Source organism: Neoarius graeffei, chromosome 14, assembly GCF_027579695.1.
Source record: "Neoarius graeffei isolate fNeoGra1 chromosome 14, fNeoGra1.pri, whole genome shotgun sequence".
Taxonomy (NCBI): domain Eukaryota; kingdom Metazoa; phylum Chordata; class Actinopteri; order Siluriformes; family Ariidae; genus Neoarius; species Neoarius graeffei.
This window is the reverse complement of record NC_083582.1, coordinates 29,533,377-29,552,623: the sequence shown is the minus strand read 5'-3', so window position 1 is coordinate 29,552,623 and position 19,247 is coordinate 29,533,377. Positions and strand designations below refer to the sequence as shown.

Below are 19,247 nucleotides of genomic sequence, written 5' to 3'. Positions count from 1 at the left end.
CCAGTTAATCAGGAAATCATAGATTACAACTTGAAAGTTCCTACACACTCCAATCAACTCAAAAAATGTACAATTTAAATGGGAAACATGCTTCAGTAACATTGTGTTCACTATAATTTACATGGGTACAAATAATAGTGGCACATGTGTTTTGTTGAAAATAATTATTTCTTGATTAGATGAAGCTACTTCACCAAAAGGTGGATTTTTTTCTAACACTTTTTTACTAATCTTTAGAAGGGGTGCCAATAATCATGGAGGACACTGTTTTGTTTTTATTCTTCTGTAATACCATCCTCAGAATGGCCAATAACCCTCACAACGTAAACTGCACATCACTGTGGTTTCTACTATCTTAGTACAGTTCTAGTGTCCTCACTGTCTAAGCATACTGCTTATTGTTCAATATGCTGTTTGGAACACAGCCTTGTATTCTGGATCATTGCATGAAATGGAACAAAATTCAGAAAAGTTGTTGCACTTGAATCTCAAATTGACCTGATTTTAATTCGATCCATTATTTGACTTATTTTAGTGGAAAATCCTGCATTATAACCTTCTTTGCCTTGAAGTTCATGTGTTATGGGCCTATAAAGGGGGTGGTGGTGCCATTTTAAAAATTCTGCCTGTAATTTATCCCCAAGTTAACAGCCTTATTGCTCAAAAACTATTGAAGGTATCTTCCTCAAGTTTTCAGCATCTAAAATATATTAAAAGTACTTAATGATTAAATTAGAAAAAAAATCAATCCGAGGAATAAACTTCGTCTGATGGAGCTCTAAAAATGAATATAATTAACCAAGTCGCAGTTTTAAAATTGTGTTATTTTACCTTTAGATGAGTACTGAAGTGTCAGAAATGATTTATTAAGAAAGAAATGCACCAATATTAAATGCTTTGTTAGTATGATAAATTAGGCATGACCTTTTTCTTCTCAGGATACCTCTGAACATGTGCAGAATGTTAAAATTCATGATTTTCAAAAATAAATTACCACATGTGTACAAGGTTGCAGGAACTTGTCACTTAAACTATGGAAGAACTGATATTCTTCCTTTCATTGGCCATAAAATTGTTTTTGTTCAGACTTGGTAATTACTTCAGAATTAGGTTTGAAATATGTGTGTCCTGATAATTAAAACAAATCTTAGCTTGCTGCCCTCAACCCTGTGGGACTGGACTGATACTCACTGACTGCTGAACACACCACTCACACTGCAATCTTTGCACAGTAGACAATAATGCACTATTGCTTTACAATGTTTACAATGTCTCTCACACACATTTATTTATTCCCTTTTCATATACTACCTCAATATGCATACTCAACTCTGCACTTTATGTTGTTTGTGTCTGCACTTTATGTTGTTTGTGTTGTTTATTGCTTGCAGTGTTGCACTTGTTGCACTCTTGTACTTTGTGTGTTGTAGACTGTAGTCCTGTGATGTTTAAATTATAGATTGTAGTCTTGTGATGTTTAGACTGTAGATTGTAGTCCTGTGATGTTTAATGTAGCACCATGGTCCTGGAGAAATGTTGTTTCATTTTAACTGTGTACTATACCAACTGTATATGGTTGAAACGACAAATAAAATAACCTTAACCTAAATCTTAATAACAAAGATGCCACTTTCAGGGTTCAATATATTGTCCCCTTTATATTACCCAGGATTATCACATGATAGAAAATGGTACAAATAACATTTTAGACCTTAGATTTCCACTTTTGTTCAATCATTGTTAACACATTTGTATCACTAAATCTATAACGATGGCTTAAACCACTGGTATCAGGCACAGGAACAGTGCATAGCACATGCTGTCTTGACACCAAACACGTCATGGCCAGTGGAATGACTTTGCTGGGCCATGAGAGTAAAGGAACCTTGCTTCAAAGTCATCGTATTCAAGGCCCGGTCACACAGCACTCCGCGTCTATATCACGTACAAAAAGATACAAAAATCAGGTGGACGTGGTCGTAAGTGGTAATTTTTGGTCAATTTTGGCTTTGCCGTGCTTTGTACGGGGTATGGCCGTCGGCGGCTGTTTCACTGCCATAGCACTGCCAAATCACGGGTAACCGCGGCTCAGCGTCGTTGGAAGAGCGGCTTGCTGCGCATATAAAAGCGGTAGGATATGTTGAGCCTGTATCAGTTGGTTCTGTTGGTGCTGGAGCATTAAGATGAGGAGATCACAGCGTTGAGGGTTCATGTTCACCCCTTGACATCTAGACTGCAAGTGCCGAGGTCTCAGAAAATTACGGTATTTACATGCCGCAAATCAGAAGTGATGCAGAAGTGATTAGACAGTGATCAATCGAATTTAGAACTTGTTTGAGACGTCGTTTAACGGGCTTAGACAGTGCTATGTACGCGGAAAAATCCATTTCTCAGTGATAAGCCGCTAAACACACGCTATATCCCGTGATACCAACGCGTAACACCCGTCCGATGACCGTGCTCTGCCCGTGATAGACCGCCAAACTTTCGCGTCTTACCACGTCTCCCCAAGTTTTAATAACGGCCGGGACACTGATTATCACGTGTTTTTCACCTGTGTTGCACGTCTTTACCACGTGTGCCGGCCGTGGTTGTCCGCGGTCTAAAGTTTTGAGCAGTCCAAAACTTTTTGCCGCGTCCGACGCCGTTCCGATTTTCCCCTGCGTCCTGTCACGTCTGTATATCGACTGTAACACGTCTTAACTTCGACATCAACACGAACAATATCGTCTGCTTCACGGGAGAGCACTTTTTGACGGGTTTTGGCCGTGATAAAGCCGTAAAGCGCTGTGTGACCGGGCCTTCAGCTTCTGAGGAGACTGAAATGATATTTGCTATCTACCAGTATCCATCATACAGACAAGCTACATACTGGCCAGGACTTATCTCAAGTGTGATTTCAGGCTGGCAAGGATGAATATGCATGAAACCACTTTAATGGAAAGTTAATACACACAAAATTTGCACCATCATAGTCCAATTAATCCTGTTCTTCTAATGTATTTCACCACTGAAGACTTTCAGTCTGTAGGCATGATGTTTCTCTGTGGTTTGGTAACAAAAAAAAGAGTTCAATAGTTTCACAAAAAGCTGTAATCAGCAGACCAGGCAGGCCACCAAAAGTAAGCTAAAAGCAAAATAAACCGACAAAAAAAGCCACTACTTTGGCATCAGATATAGAACGTGGAGAGAGCTTAAAGTGCATATCATGGGTAAATTCAGGAGCAAGATCAATGTAATTCTCCTATTTTATATTAAACTTTGGTCAAATATCTGTCACATTCTGCATTCTCTACAATTTTTTTACCTTGCACAATACCTGAAAAATTCAGTTGAAATCAAGCCATTTGAGGCGAATTCGTCCACCTCTGAAAAAACTTGGCATTTGGATTTCCCGGCAAACATTGATTTTCGTGATGTCACGTGTGGGACGCCTCCTTCTGAATCCTATGTCGGCGCTGGTTTGTTTATGAGAAAACGACCTGGTGGTTTTCTGCAAATTTCTTCAACGTTATCACGTAATTATTAAAATGGTTAACAAGTTGTTGTATCTGACCAGGTGGGTGCAGCACAGAAGCATGGCAGGTCAGAACTGAGTTCTCAAAAACTCTTTTATTTTCAGCTTTTCAGCTTTATCTTGCACACTCTCCCAGCCACACATGCACACACACACAAGTGTTCTGGTTGGGGAGATAGCTCCCTTTCTCTGCTCTCTCTCTCCTTTTAAAGGGTGCGGTCACTGGGGAAGACACACAAACACAGGTTAATTCCCATCAGATGCAGTGATTCCACCACTTACCTTCCCTGACTCCGCCCTCCATTCACAGACTGACGCTTGACCACGCCCCCGCTGCCACATACCCCCACTGCCCGACTCAGGCCGGGGAGCCATCCGGCCTGTAGCCGACTCCCTCCCCCCCCCCCCCCCCCCCTTGATGGGAGAGGAAATCCGCCATGACCATCTGCATCCCCGGCCTGTGGCCCACCTCGAACTTAAACGGCTGGAGTGCCAGATACCAACGGGTGATCCGCATGTTGGCATCCTTCATGCGGTGGAGCCACTGCAGGGGCACATGGTCCGAACAGAGGGTGAAAGGATGCCCCAGCAGGTAGTAGTGGAGGGCGAGGACCGCCCACTTGATGGCAAGGCATTCCTTTTTGATTGTGCTATACCTGCCCTCATGCACCGACAGCTTCCGGCTGATGTACAGCACTGGACATTCCTCCCCATCCACCTCCTGGGACAGAACAGCCCCCAGCCCTCTGTCTGATGCGTCCGTCTGCAAAATAAAGGGGAGATAAAAGTCAGGGGAGTGTAACAGTGGCCCCCCACACAGTGCAGCCTTTACCTCCGAGAAAGCCCGCTGGCATTGCTCCATCCACTGGACCGGATCTGGTGCTCCCTTTTTAGTGAGATCAGTCAGTGGGCTGGTGATGTCCGAATAATTAGGTATAAACCTACTATAGTAGCCAGCCAGCCCCAGGAACTGTCTCACCCCTTTTTGGTCTTGGGCCTCGGGCAGGCCGCAATCGCTGCAGTCTTATTAATATGGGGATGCACCTGCCCATTGTCCAAGTGGAAACCCAGATACCATACTTCCACCCGCCCAATTGCACACTCCTTTGGGTTGGTTGTGAGACCCGCTCGCCTCAGTGACCTAAGGATGGCCCTTAGGTGTTCCAAGTGCCACGGCCAGTCATTACTATAAATAATAATATCATCCAAGTATGCGGCCGCGTAGGTGGCATGGGGGTGGAGGACCCTATCCATAAGCCACTGGAATGTAGCGGGCACCCCAAACAGCTCAAAAAGAAGTGTGACGAACTGGTGTAAGACAAACGGTGTGGAAAAGGCCGTTTTCTCTCGGGATAGCGGAGTCAAGGGGATCTGCCAATATCCCTTTGTCAAATCCAGTGTCGAATAAAAATGAGCCATGCCTAGTCGATCGAGCAACTTGTCAATACGAGGCATTGGGTACGCATCAAATTTAGACACCGCGTTGACTTTTCTATAGTCCACACAGAACCGGACCGACCCGTCAGCCATGGGAACCAAGACCACCGGGCTGCTCCAGTCACTGTGGGACTCCTTGATGATGCCCATTTCGAGCATGGCCTCGAGTTCTTCCCGAACCACCTTTTTTTTGTGTTCGGGCAGTCTGTAAGGGTGGCTGCGCACGACTACCCCCGGGACGTCTCAATGTGGTGTTCTATGAGGTGGGTGTGGCTGGGCAAGGGCGAGAACATGTCAGAAAATTCTGTTTGCAACTGGGCGACCTCCGTGAGCTGGGTTGGGGAGAGGTGGTCTCCACAGGGGACCAGAGTGGTGGGCGATGTCAATTTTCTTTTTTGAAACTCCGGCCCCAGCTCCGCCTTCTCCAGAACCACCGCCATCAACGCCATGGGGACCTCCTTGTTCCAAAGTTTAGTAGATTGAGGTGGTAAATCTGTAACGCCCCACCCCTGTCCATTCACCTCACCTCATAGTCAACGTCCCCGACTCACCATGTGACCTCAAAGGGTCCTTGCCACCTGGCGATCAATTTGGAGCTCAACATGGGCAACAACACGAGTACTTTATCTCCCAGTGTGAATTCCCTAAGGCACGTGCCCCTGTCGTACAGATGGACTTGACGTTCTTGGGCCTGCCGCAAATTCTCCTGGGTTAGGTGTGTGAGTGTGTGGAGTTTGGCGCGCAGGTCAGTAATGTGTTGAATTTCGTTTTTACTGGTTGAAGGTCCCTCCTCCCAATTTTCCCGTAGCACATCCAGAATGCCATGCGGCTTATGCCCATATAATAATTCAAATGGGGAGAACCCCACGGAGGCTTGTGGGACCTCTTGCACTGCGAATAACAGGGGCTCGAGCCATGTATCCCAGTTGTGTGCGTCTTCGCTTACAAATTTTCTAATTATGTTTTTGAGGGTGCGATTAAACCGTTCGACTAAGCCATCTGTTTGTGGGTGATAAACGCTGGTGTGGATAGGCTTAATCCCCAGTAACCCATACAGTTCGCGCAGTGTGCGTGACATAAACGTAGTGCCTTGATCAGTCAGAATCTTTTTGGGGATTCTGACTCGGGAGATGAAGCGGAAGAGTGCTTCTGCAATACTACATACTGAGATATTGCAAAGAAGCACTGCTTCCAGATAGTGCATTGCATAGTCCACCAGAACTAAAATAAAGCGATATCCTCGTGTTGACCGATCTAATGGCCCGACGAGATCCATCACAATTCTTTCGAACAGGGTCTCGATTGATGGCAGAGGGCGCAAAGGCACTTTTGGAATGGCCACGGGATTTACTAACTGGCATTCGTGGCACACTGTACACCACCTTCGGACATCGCCGCGAATCCCTGGCCAATAGAACTGGGCCATTATTCGGGCTAGTGTCTTATCCTGCCCCAAGTGTCCGGCCATGGGATTAAAGTGAGCCACCTGGAATATAAATTCCTGGTGGCTCTTTGGGATTAAAAGTTGTGTTATTTGTTCCTTAGTCTGAGTGTCCTGCGTCACTCAGTATAACCTATCCTTAATGGAGAAATAGGGGAAGGACGGGGTGGCATTTGTCTGGAGAGTTTGACCATCGATTACTCTCACTTGGTCAAACGCATGCCGCAGAGTCTCGTCTTGTGACTGCTCTAACAGGAAATCCACGAGGGAATCCCCAAGAGAGGGAGGAGGAGCATGCTCCTCCTCACTCTGACGCGGTGATGACATAGACGGCTCTGTGACAGCTGCTCCCGCCAATGCCACTCCGGGACCACCCCCCGCTGAACTATGGCAGGCCCCACTCTTCACTAAATGTGTCATTAATTCCTGAAATCCTGGCCAATCAGTCCCCAGAATTATTGAGTGGGTAAGGCGAGGATTAACCGCCGCCTTTACTCTAAATTTTTCCCCTCAAAATAGAATGTGGACTGACACTAAAGGGTAGTTGTGAACATCCCCGTGCACACACAACACCTTCACCAATTGTGCTCTTCCCAATACCTCATCTTGCACCAGGCTTTGATGGATTGAGGTCTGATTACAGCCAGAGTCCACCAAAGCCTGATACGTATCCCCTTGGATACTCACCAGTATGCGATACGCTCCAGCAGTATCGAGGGTGGTCCCAGGCACGTCGGGGATTCAGACCATCGCGCCCACCTCCATTGCTGGGCACTGATGCTGGAGGTGCCCCGGTTCCCTGCAGTGCCAGCATACTGGCCCAGGCTCTCTCCCTGCACCGGTGTTCCGGAGATCACTCACCTGAGGGGGGGAAGACAAGGAAGTAGGAAACGGTAGGGCACCGCGGGTGCGGCAGGCCAGCTGGGGTGGAGCCGGCCCCCGCCTCCATGGTGGGAGAATGGGGTGAGGACAAGGAACAGAGGGAGAGGGAGAAGAGGGGGAGACACGCTGTTCTGCCATCGGAACGGCCACCATATGGTTCTCTGCCAGCTCGATGGCCTGATCCAGCGATGCTGGGTGATGGCACTGGACCCACTCCGCTGTTCCTTCCAGAAGTTGGGGGACAAATTGCTCCAGCGCCACCAGATCGATGATTCCCTTGGCGTTGCGGTTGTCAGCCCTCAGCCACCGCCGGCAGGCATCCCGGAGTTGCTGGCCAAACACGAACGGCTGGCCGACCTCCTCCAGGCGCAGCACGCGGAAGCGCTGCTGTTGCTGTTCCGGGGTGCGACCCACACGTTGGAGGATGGCCCTGCGGAGGTCCGTGTAGACCAGCCAGCTGTCGGTGGGGAGCTGTAGCATGGTCAGCTGCGCCTCGCCCGTTAGCAGGGGGAGGAGGCGCGCCATGCGCTGTTCCACCAGCCAACCCCATGCCTCTGCTGCCTGGTCAAAAAGAGTGAGGAAGGCTTCGGGGTCGTCATGCGGACCCATCTTCATTAGGGTGAGGTGGGGAGGGTCCATGGTGGTGGTGATCGTGGACCCTGCTGATGCGAGCAGGTGCCGGAATGCCTGGTGATCTTCCTGTTGCACCAGCACCAGGGCTTCGAACCTTTGTTCCTACTCCTTCCAGAGGGCGATCAGCGCCTGGTGCTGGCTCTGTTGGGCCATGGCGAGGGCATGGACCAGGTCCTTGAAGGGGGAGGACTCCATGTGGCTGTTCCCTTCTGCACTCCGTCCTGGGTTTCGGCACCACTGTTGTATCTGACCAGGTGGGTGGAGCACAGAAGCACGGCAGGCCAGAACTGAGTTCTCAAAAACTCTTTTATTTTCTGCTTTTCAGCTTTGCCTTGCACATTCCCAGCCACACACGCGCACACACACAAGTGTTCTGGTTGGGGAGAGAACTCCCTTTCTCTGCTCTGTCTCTCCTTTTAAAGGGCACGGTCACTGGGGAAGACACACAAGCACAGGTTAATTCCCATCAGGTACAGTGATTCCACCACTTACCTTCCCTGACTCCGCCCTCCATTCACAGACTGATGCTTGGCCACGCCCCCGCTGCCACACAGATGTATCATAGGATGGTGTAGCAACACCAATCATGATGGGATTAGTACTCATCATTTTCCAAAAGACCAGACAATGAGAGAGAAATGGGAGCGCTTCGTGTGAGGCACCCGGAAAAATTGGTTACATGCTACAGACTACAACATTATTTGCGGTGCTCACTTCACAAGGCCCGACGACTTTGAGAACTATTTGCAGTGGGAAATGGGCTTCACGAGGCAACTTGCTCTGAAAAAAGACGCAGTTCCATCTGTCAGAATGCCCAAAGCAACACTGTCTCCATCTGTGTCAGCATCACCAAAGGAGCCAGCCATGTTCATCTCTCCTGACAGAAGGTGAAGTGCTGCATCCAAAGAGGCCCTCGAAGCCGAGGACCAAGCAGAGCCGAGAAAAAGACCAAGAAAATCGGCAATTCACAAGTTGACTGTTGCCAGGATAAGAAATAATTCTGACATCTCATTATATTCTTCATCCAAAGGTGAAATAACATTGCGCTCAGGTGACAATTCCATATTTCAATGCAAAATCGCTAGCTGATCAACTTGGTCTCCACAGGCTGTGCACTGAAACCATGCAAGCTCTCGCAGCCTGCTGGCGGTTCCGCAGGTGACATCACGAATCTGGCTCCAGACTCCCTTGGGATTTTTCCAGACACATTTTGTTATTTTATTTTTTTCTGCTGTAGACAGATGGCCTTGTGCAAAATTACCCTTCTGGATGAGTGTGTAAAGGGACATACTTTCATATAAAAAAAAAAAGAAACTGGTCCAGGATATGCACTTTAACCTTATTGAAACTAGGTGCATCCAATTGCTAACATACCTAACTTGATATCCTCAAAGTTTCAAAGAGGTGCTACTTTGTACACATGTAGCAACTTTACCTTGAATAAATTAAATTTTGATAGTCGGTCCTTTTCTTTGAGCCTCATAGCAGATACTAGGGTGCTAAAGGTAACTTATATTGACTTGGTTAAAAACGAGATGTTCAACATTAAAGATTTTAAATATTATTGATACATTTTTTTCTTTAAAAGAAGGTCAAAGTACGCTGTATGATTGTATTTTTTAGATATTTTTTAAAAACAGTTTTCAGACTCTAATAAAATAAAAAGGGGATCTCACATCTGACAGTTTCATAATGGTAAATTTGCAACTATAGGGGTGTTCACACGGCAACTTTTACTCCAGTGTAGCACCGGGGCTGCCCCGGTAGAGCGTTCACACGGTACAAAGTTATACCGGTGTAGCCCCTGAAAGCTGCTTAAACCGGTGCAAATCTAACCCTGTTCGGGAGGTGGTTTAAGAAATTTACTCCGGAGTAAATGCTAGTTTGCGGGGCAGTACCGATATAAAATGGGACGTCTGAACGCTACAGTGGTAGACTCGCTACGCGTGAGGAGAGTTGATTACATACGGGCATTGCATAATTTGCATCCTGGTATTTTGCGCTTCCAAAATGGTGAATATCAACAACAACAGAACTGCGTGTCTTCCAGTGTTGCCAGATTGGGTGGTTTTAAGTGCATTTTGGCGGATTTGAACATATTTTGGGCTGGAAAACGTCAGCAGTATCTTGGTGATGCCATGACAACCAGGAAAAGGAAGTACATTTTCACGCATGCACATATTTCATTTCCGCATTATTACTATCGTATAGCACGGTCACAAACACTGCCGTGTGAATGCAAGTGGGGCTGCACCAGTGCTAACACGCTTCTCTCTAGTAAGCAGGTTTGTGACGTGTGAACACTCCACAAAATTTACACCAGTGTAAGATATATCGCAACAAAATACATCGGTGCAGCATCGATGTAAATATGTGCCGTGTGAACACCCCTTATATACAGTTGCCTGATCCTGAAGATTTTGAGGTTATATCTCAAATATTTCTTGAAAAAATTAGGATTGAAAATGAAAAAAAAAAACCCTAGAAAAGCACTCGGAGAGCACAGACCTCTGCCAAGAATCCTTTAAAAAAATCTGGGATCCAGAAGGTGATCCGGATCACCGCCAAAATTTAATGGATTGTTACTTGTGCCCAGTCACACCTCTGGAAAAAATTTCAGAGCAATCCGTTCATAACTTTTTCTGTAATGTTGCTAACAGGCAAACCAACAAACAAACAAACCAACACTACCGAAAACATAACCTCCTTGGCGGAGGTAATAAATAAATAACAGGTGAGGATTTTTAAATGGGACCCCACTGTTCTGCAAAAAATGTTTATTCTTGGAACTAAGAAACCTTCAACCCTCAAACTTTGGTTTTCTCCATGAATTAAGCTTATCTACCCCAGGAATAAATAAATAAATAAATAAATAAATAAATAAATTAAAATAAAATAAAATAAACAATTCTGAGACTATGATGCACACTCCATTGTTTGACTTGACATGGAATGACCCTTCTTACTGAATGCTGGCCATGGTCATGGTCAAGGTCATGTTATGAACTGTTCTGCAAGTAGTTATCCATAGCAGTTTTGTATCAGAGATGGTAAAGTTTTAATATCACATCAGCAACCAGCAACTTTCATATATGCAGGTGATTACTCTAGTCATTCTATATTGTGTATTGTATCCATCATTGTTTTTTGTGCTGTGGGCTGCTGGTGGATATATCTACAAACATTTATCTCAAAACTAAACAAATTCTGCATTTTAGCTGGCAAAATTCTGACTTTTTCACTTTTTTCTTTTCTATCACATTGAAGCTGTTTAAGTACATTGTTTCAAGTCAAAGTCCTTCCCGCGCCATGTGGCGCATCGGGCGGCGCCGATCTCCGTTTCCGTAGCCCTCGGCCTCTCGCCTATTGCATAGCTAAGGTTACAGTGGGGGGCTAGTCCTCTGGTAACCACGAGAGTTTAACTCCTCACTTGCATCTGTATTGCAGCGTGCCTTGCCAGATGGTAGTAGGTAAGTACATTGTTTACTGAACCAAAAATGTGAATCTCAAATTTAGTTTCATTCTTCCACAAAACCCATCTCTACAGTGTTGTTATCCAGCCCACAAATGGTCAACCAAAATGTAGATCTCAAAAAAAGATATTGTTTAGATCATTCAGCCTTCAGTGGATCTAGAGCTACTTCCTGCATGTCTTCCACAGAATGCTTCCCTCGTATGTTGTTATCCTGTCTACAAACACTGTTGGGCTTTCCTCCACTCTCTCTGCTACTATGTACTTAAGTCCTGACCACATCCTCTACACCACAGCAAATTCTCCTACACAAAAAAACACAAAGCTACTTACAACCTCCATGGCTTCCTGACAATACTTGCAGGGTCAGATCATTTTCATGTGACTGTTTAATTACAAGAGCTGACCTGGCTTTCTCAAAGTTCATGCATGGTACATCTTTGCTGTTGTTTCAATATGCTTAACCATTGTTAATTTCAGCTACACAACATGAATAAAGAGGTTTTTCTAATTGTTACAGGTTGCCTACTATGCTAATTAATAAATGAGGGAATAAAACTCAATGTGATGCAGCCTGATGTGAATTGATTCTGACCAATCAGAATAGATCATTCAATAGTGTTATGGTTTGTGGATTAAGAACTAATACATACATATACACACACACACACAGGCGGCACGGTGGTGTAGTAGTTAGCGCTGTCGCCTCACAGCAAGAAGGTCCTGGTTCGAGCCCCGGGGCCGGCGAGGGCCTTTCTGTGCGGAGTTTGCATGTTCTCCCCGTGTCCGCGTGGGTTTCCTCCGGGTGCTCCGGTTTCCCCCACAGTCCAAAGACATGCAGGTTAGGTTAACTGGTGACTCTAAATTGACCGTAGGTGTGAGTGTGAATGGTTGTCTGTGTCTATGTGTCAGCCCTGTGATGACCTGGCGACTTGTCCAGGGTGTACCCCGCCTTTCGCCCGTAGTCAGCTGGGATAGGCTCCAGCTTGCCTGCGACCCTGTAGAAGGATAAAGCGGCTAGAGATGATGAGACACACACACTCATATATATATATATATATATATATATATATATATATATATATATATATATATATATATATATATATATATATAATCACTATAACTCATGTAGGTTGATTGAAAATTCAAAAGTATTGTGAGTGTTGACATTAAAGTATTTTAAACTCAGATTAACTCCAAATTTATTTAATATGGCATCTAAAAATCTAGAAAGCTTTATCATGGATGACATTGCACTTGATACTAGTTGGCTTGATGGCTAATCTATCACATTCACATTCCCTTCCTTGCTCTCCTTCAATGTTGTTTTGTTACACTTCAGCAATCAGGCTTATTTTGTCTGGTGCCATTGTTGATTTGCCCTCCAAGTTTTGTGACTGAATAAACTCTAACTCAATTTAGAAGCCTAAACCAAAGCAGAAAGCTGAAACACACAGACAGACAGACAGACAGACATACATATATATGTGGTGTAGTGCACTGTCGCATCACAGCAAGAAGGTCCTGGGTTCAAGCCCAGCGGCCGGCGAGGGCCTTTCTGTGTGGTGTTTGCATGTTCTCCCCATGTCTGCATGGGTTTGCTCTGGTTTCCCCCACAGTCCAAAGACATGCAGGTAAGGCTAATTGGTGACTCTAAATTGACCGTACTGTAGGTGTGAATGGTTGTTTGTCTCGTGTCAGCCCTGCAATAACCTGGTAACTTGTCCAGGGTGTACCCCACCTCTCGCCCATAGTTAGCTGGGATAGGCTTCAGCTTGCCTGCGACCCTGTAGAACAGGATAAGCGGCTATAGATAATGGATGGATGGATATTTATATAACTTGACTTTGACATCACATTTCTCTTGAATGGGAATCTACTAAGAAAATAAATGAATATTGGAATAAAGTTTTTTTTTTCTAATTCAGACAATTGCACAGTTGTGGCCTCTCTATAGATGGTAAATAACTAAGCAACTCCCAATGTGTAATGGGTCATAGGTATGTCAATTCACAGGTCTATATTGTCGTGGACTATATAATGTAATGGGCCATAATGAGAAGGAGAAAATGGCTATTTTATACTTTACTTTGGCTAATACTGGAGACTAATGTAGGCTAATACTCTAGCAGGTAGAATAAAAATAAAACATGAAAATGTCCTTGGAAAATTCTTCAGAATATTTATTCAGAAATGCCATTTCCATCAGGATCAGTAAAGTTGTCTGTCTGTCTGTCTGTCTGTCTGTCTGTCTGTCTGAATACATTATCATAAGGTACAGAAACTGTGTGCAAAGTATATGTGCTAAGTACACATAGAAATAATAATAAAAAAATCATCAGGGAATGAACAAAGAGAAGTAAGTAGCTCATATCTTCAAAGAATGCTGCCCACAAACCAAAATATATGTTATGCTTGCTTCACTTCCAGCAAATGAGTCAATCCAGAGTCAAATTGTTTTCTCACTGCAATTTATAGTTTGCTTGGAAGCGGATTGAGACTACCTTATTCAGACACTCTCTGACTGGTTGTGTAAGTCATCACCAGAGTGTGATTGCTGTGTTGTCACCTCCCTAAAGAACCATACCAAGGGGGAAACAACATTAAGGTTCATTTCAGATGGACTAAACATTGTACATGGGAAAGCACCTGAAGGTTAGTGGCCCAAAGCTTGCAAGTTCAAACTACAAGGCATGTCACACTTAGGTTCTTCAGCATGGCCCTGATCTCCTCAGCTATATGCTTAAAACAGATTGTCATGTTTAAATGTGTTTGTGAAATGATTAAATGTTACTCCAAGGTATTACCTTTAAGTTCTGTAGCTGCTGTGAAATTGGCAGATGATTTCCATCTGTTCTGATGCTTCTTAAACTCCTGTACTTTGCAGCTGTACAAGCCTCTGTCATTTCTTGTAATGTTGATGATCAAGAGGTTGTAGGTCTTTCCCTGCTTCACTACTATCAACTTAATCTTGGGTTTGGGGAAGCTCTTTGTGTAGTTTCCATAGAATTTAGCCCTCCTCATGTTCACTTTGGCAAGGAGCTGCTCGTCTCCTCCATACGCAGGATGGAAAAGCCAGCGTAGCACAAGAGCAGTGTCTGATTTGTGCTGCTGGGTCACCTGACATGATAGAGTAACATTCTCTCCCTCAACTGCCACCAGGAACGGAGATGGAGTGACCGTGGCATTAATGGCTGTGCAAACATCTAGAGATACAGAAAACTTTAGGTAGGTTAGGTAGTAGCTTAGTTAAGGTGGATGTTTCTGTCCATCTTATAAAAAATCTTATGAAAAGTTGTGCATACAAACTTTGGGTACAAATGCCAGACAATTATAGAGAAAAGAAAAAAAACCCTCAATATTGTAAAACATTTTTAGGCCTATTTGAACAAACAAACAAACAACCCTTGGGCTTAGTTCATAAAGATTACAATAAGATATATTTTTCAGCAAAAACAGTGACATAGAGAGCTTTTTAATTTCTGTCTATTTTATTCACATCTTCTTCAGAACATATTCACATGACATTATTTGATTTCACTACCACAGTTTTAACACCATGATTCACATTTACCTTGTTCAACGTTTTAGAAATTCTCTTAACCTTTCAAAGCTGTTGAATATTAAATTCCCTTCTAGTTGTTCTTTACCAGAGGGAAAATAACCATATTTTCTGAATAATAAAAATCAGGCATTTTATTTATTTGTAATCTGACATTGTTCAACATTTATTATTGTTCTAAAGCAATGTATTCTAGATACAGAAACATGGCTACTTGACGAACCCAAATTGGTGAACCATATAGACATTGTTTTTTTTGGATGTCAGACACATAATCTTTGTGAATAAATAGTAATGGTTTCACAGTGTCATTGCTGTCTAATGTATTGTGGATCAGCTCAAACATCTGGCTTTCTTTTTTCACAAGTGAAATATTCCACAGACAGTAAGCACTTTCCTTAGAGTCAAAGAACCAAACACAGGACTCTACAGGACTCTATAATGGTCTGATGCTGTATATAGTAACTGATACACATACATCTACCTACACGAGTACAGTTTTGGCTCATGCATGTGAGCTACATTGTGGTAAATACAGGATTCTGGTTAGGGAGGAGTCACACGCCACAACAAAGTCAACAGAAGGAGACTCTCTTTCTGTTCTAAGAAAGTCTTTCTGTGGCACTGCTCATGTTTTTGAAGGGTTTTAATAAGTGAATAAGTTTTGCATTTCTAAATTGGAACTGTTTTACCATGATGATTTTATGTCTCACGAGTTTCGGTGAAGTTCAAATTTAAGTTTCCTTATTTTGACAGCTTCTGGTATATCCATACAATAAAACTAACAATCTCAAAAGGTTTAGTTAATTTATTAAGGGCTTATTTAACAGTGCATGCTGTGTTTAATCAATGATATTTAACATAGCTAACATTATTACATACTCTAGCACACGTGTTTATTGCATATAATAAGATAATTTGCTTACCTCTGAAAAAAACACTAGTCAGGAAAACTGTTAACCCTGCACAGATCTTCATTCTCCAGTCTGAATAACTCCATTAAAAAAAAAGAAAAAAAAAAGAAAAAGTTCAGTGTCGCCACAGAAAGGCGTCTGTCTAGTCTCCTTTCTTTTCTCCCTTTTCCACTCTGAAACCTGAGTCAGGGCATGTTCTGTTTCTTCTTAGTGTACTCCCTTGCTCCTCCTCTTAGGACTCAGATGCAGGCTCTCTCTCTCTCTCTCTCTCTCTCACACACACACACACACACACACACAGACTGCTGTACTCAGTAACCCTCAATGACTTTCACTGGCACTGCAGTTTAGTTAAAGGCTACTTTACTTCTGGTTTTGGAGACCAGTCCAGGCACAGAGTTGAAGCTCAGTTCAGCTTTGCTACTACCATCAGTGTCCATGACCAGCTTGTCTTCACAGAATATATTATAGTAACCTCCAGACTGTGCATCTTATAGGCTTGTTAACGTACTTTATAATATAAGGAAGATCAGATTGCATCTATTGGCTCTTTGACCAGGCAATCGTCATCCTCTGTGGTGATTCCATGATTGTAGTTCCATTTAGCCCTTGTAACTCTTAAAAAAAAAAGCTTTGTTTCTATTTAAATTTTTCAATGTTGAGTCTAATAAATCATGCAATTAACCATTAAAAAATGTATTAACCCATCTCTGACAACAATCTCATTTTTAGAAGGTTTATTTGCTGACAATGGAGGGATTTTATTTTAAATCAGTAAAGGAACTTAGAGTTTTTTTCTTTTTCTTTTTTTAATCAGAAGCTTTTTTTTTAAATTAGCATTGAAAAAGTTTGGTTGACTAACATTTATGCCAAGAGCATTAAGGCCATTCTAATGATTTACAATAAAAAAAATCATATTTTACTTTCAATCTATAATTTGCATAACATGGCTATACTTGGAAAGTGACATGATCAGTCAATATCACGTCATCGAACTTTTTTTTAAATTCCCACATTCTTCAAGAAATTCAGACGATGCATGTTGGCTTGAGTGAATGTTGTGGGAACTAACTCTTAAACCTATTCTGGATGACTCATGGAAAAGCTTTACTCATTAAGGTAAAGTGTACAACCCCAATTCCAAAAAAAGTCGGGACACTGTGTAAAACAAATAAAAACAGAATGTGAAGATTTACAAATCATTGAAACCCTATATTTCATTGAAAATAGTGCAAAGACAACATATTAAATGTTGAAACTGAGAAATTATCATTTTTTGAAAAATACAGTATGTGCTCATTTTGAATTTGAGGTCAGCAACCTGTTTCAGAAAAGCTGGGACGGGGCAACAAAAAACTGAAAAAAAAAAAGTGTGATGCTAAAAAGAGCATCTAAGAGAGGCTGAGTGCCTCAGAAGTAAAAATGGGGAGGGGTTCACCAATCTGTGAAAGACTGCATGGGCAAAAAATGCAACAATTTAAGAATTACATTCCTCAATGTAAAATTGCAAAGAATTTGGGGATTACATTATCTATGGTACATAATATCATGTAAAGATTCAGAGAATCTGAAGAAATCTCTGTATGCAAGAGACAAGGCTGAAAACTGAAAACATTGGATGCCTGTGATCTTCAGGCCCTCAGGTGACACTGCATTAAAAGCAGACACGTCTGTAATGGAAATCACTATATGGGCTCAAGAACACTTCATAAAACCATCGTCTGTGAAAACAATTCATTACTGCATCCACAAATGCAAATTAAAACCAGATATAAACAATATCCAGAAACACTGCCACCTTCTCTGGGCCTGAGCTCTTTCATGATGGACTGAGGCGAAGTGGAAAATTGTCACGAGCTCTGACGAAATAAAAGTAGAAATTCTTTTTAGAAATCATGGACAAAACATCTTCCAGGCTAAAGAGGAGAGGGACCATCTGGATTGTTATCAGTGCACAGTTCAAAAGCCAGCATCTGTGATGGTATGAGGGTGCATTAGTGCACATGACATGAGTAGCTTGTACATCTGGGAAGACATATATATATATATATATATATATATATATATATATATATATATATATATATATATATGTTTCAGAGCAACATGCTGCCATCCAGACAAAATCTGTTTCAGGGAAGGCCTTCCTTCTTTCAGCAAGACAATGCCAAACAGCTTTCTGCACATATTAAAACTGCATGGCTCCATACTAAAAGAGTTCGGGTGCTAAAGTGGGCTGCCTGCAGTCCAGACCTGTCTCCCATTTCAAACATTTGGTGCATTATGAAGCTTAAAATATGACAAAGGAGACCCTGAAGTGTTGAACAACTGAAATTGTATATCAGGCAAGAATGGGACAACATTTGTCTTTCAGGACTACAGCAATTGGTCTCCTCAGTTCCCAAACTTTTACAGTGTTGTTAAAAGTAGAGGTGATGCAACACAGTGTTAAATACGCTCCGTCCCAACTTTTTGAAACATGTTGCTGACATCAAATTCAAAATGAGCATATATTTAAAAAAAAATACAATTTCTCAGTTTCAACATTTGATATTTTGTCTTTGTCCTATTTTCAATTAAATATAGGGTTTTCATGATTTGCAAATTACCGCATTCTGTTTTTATTTCCAGTTTACAAAGCATCCCAACTATGTTGCAATTGGGGTTGTAGTTATAGTGGGCTGGAGCAAGCAAAAATGCTGTTTACTAGGTGCTGTAAATGTTTTATTAATGTTTTAATAATTTAACAGAAATATTTACAGTACATATGTTGTTGTGAAGTAAACTTTACCTATATTTAAAATGTCTTTCAACTTTACTTTACTTTACATACATGTTTTTAAATGTACATCATGGAATTACCCAGTTCTGTGGCTGGTTAAACTGTTAAACCACTGCAGATGATCCAAAACATGACTATATGTTTGAACTTCAGTTTAGCTTCTCACATCAATTAGTAACCCTTGGAAATTTGTCAATTTACATGGATACACTGAAGACATTTAATTTTGAGATCAAAAGATGAATATAAGATGAAAGATCAGAATGTCAGATTTAATTTTCTGATATTTACATCTAGATGTGTTAAACAACTTAGAAAGTGGCCTATTTTGTTTCAAACCACCCATTTTTGAGTGATCAAAAATATTGGAACACATGCCTGACAGTTCAAGGTTTCTTGTTGCCCAGGTGTAACCTGTTAAATCAATTGTTTAAACAATTAAAACTTTGAATATCTACTCTTTGTTTGAGCTCTGGATTTTTCAGTGAAGTCTGCACTTGTGGTTAAAAAGGATAACTACCTCAAGAAGACCAGAGAGCTGTCTATGGGAGAAAAGCAAGATATTTTGAAGTGGAGAAAAGAGGGAAAACTGATCTGAGCCACT

The 19,247-nt window shown here is 42.5% G+C and overlaps 1 protein-coding gene across 2 annotated transcripts in view; it reads right to left on the bottom strand.

Moving 5' to 3' along the window:
• vstm4b (V-set and transmembrane domain containing 4b) overlaps window positions 1-16,037 on the bottom strand; it is a 41,705-nt gene extending 25,668 nt beyond the window's left edge. For both annotated transcript variants that reach the window (XM_060939496.1, XM_060939497.1), the window contains exons 1-2: window positions 15,874-16,037; window positions 14,193-14,591 (exon numbers count right to left, since the gene is read on the bottom strand). In XM_060939496.1, the coding sequence (XP_060795479.1) occupies window positions 14,193-14,591; window positions 15,874-15,925 (451 nt within the window). In that variant the 5' untranslated portion in view covers window positions 15,926-16,037. The remainder of the gene's footprint in view (window positions 1-14,192; window positions 14,592-15,873) is intronic.
• Window positions 16,038-19,247: the final 3,210 nt, after the last annotated feature.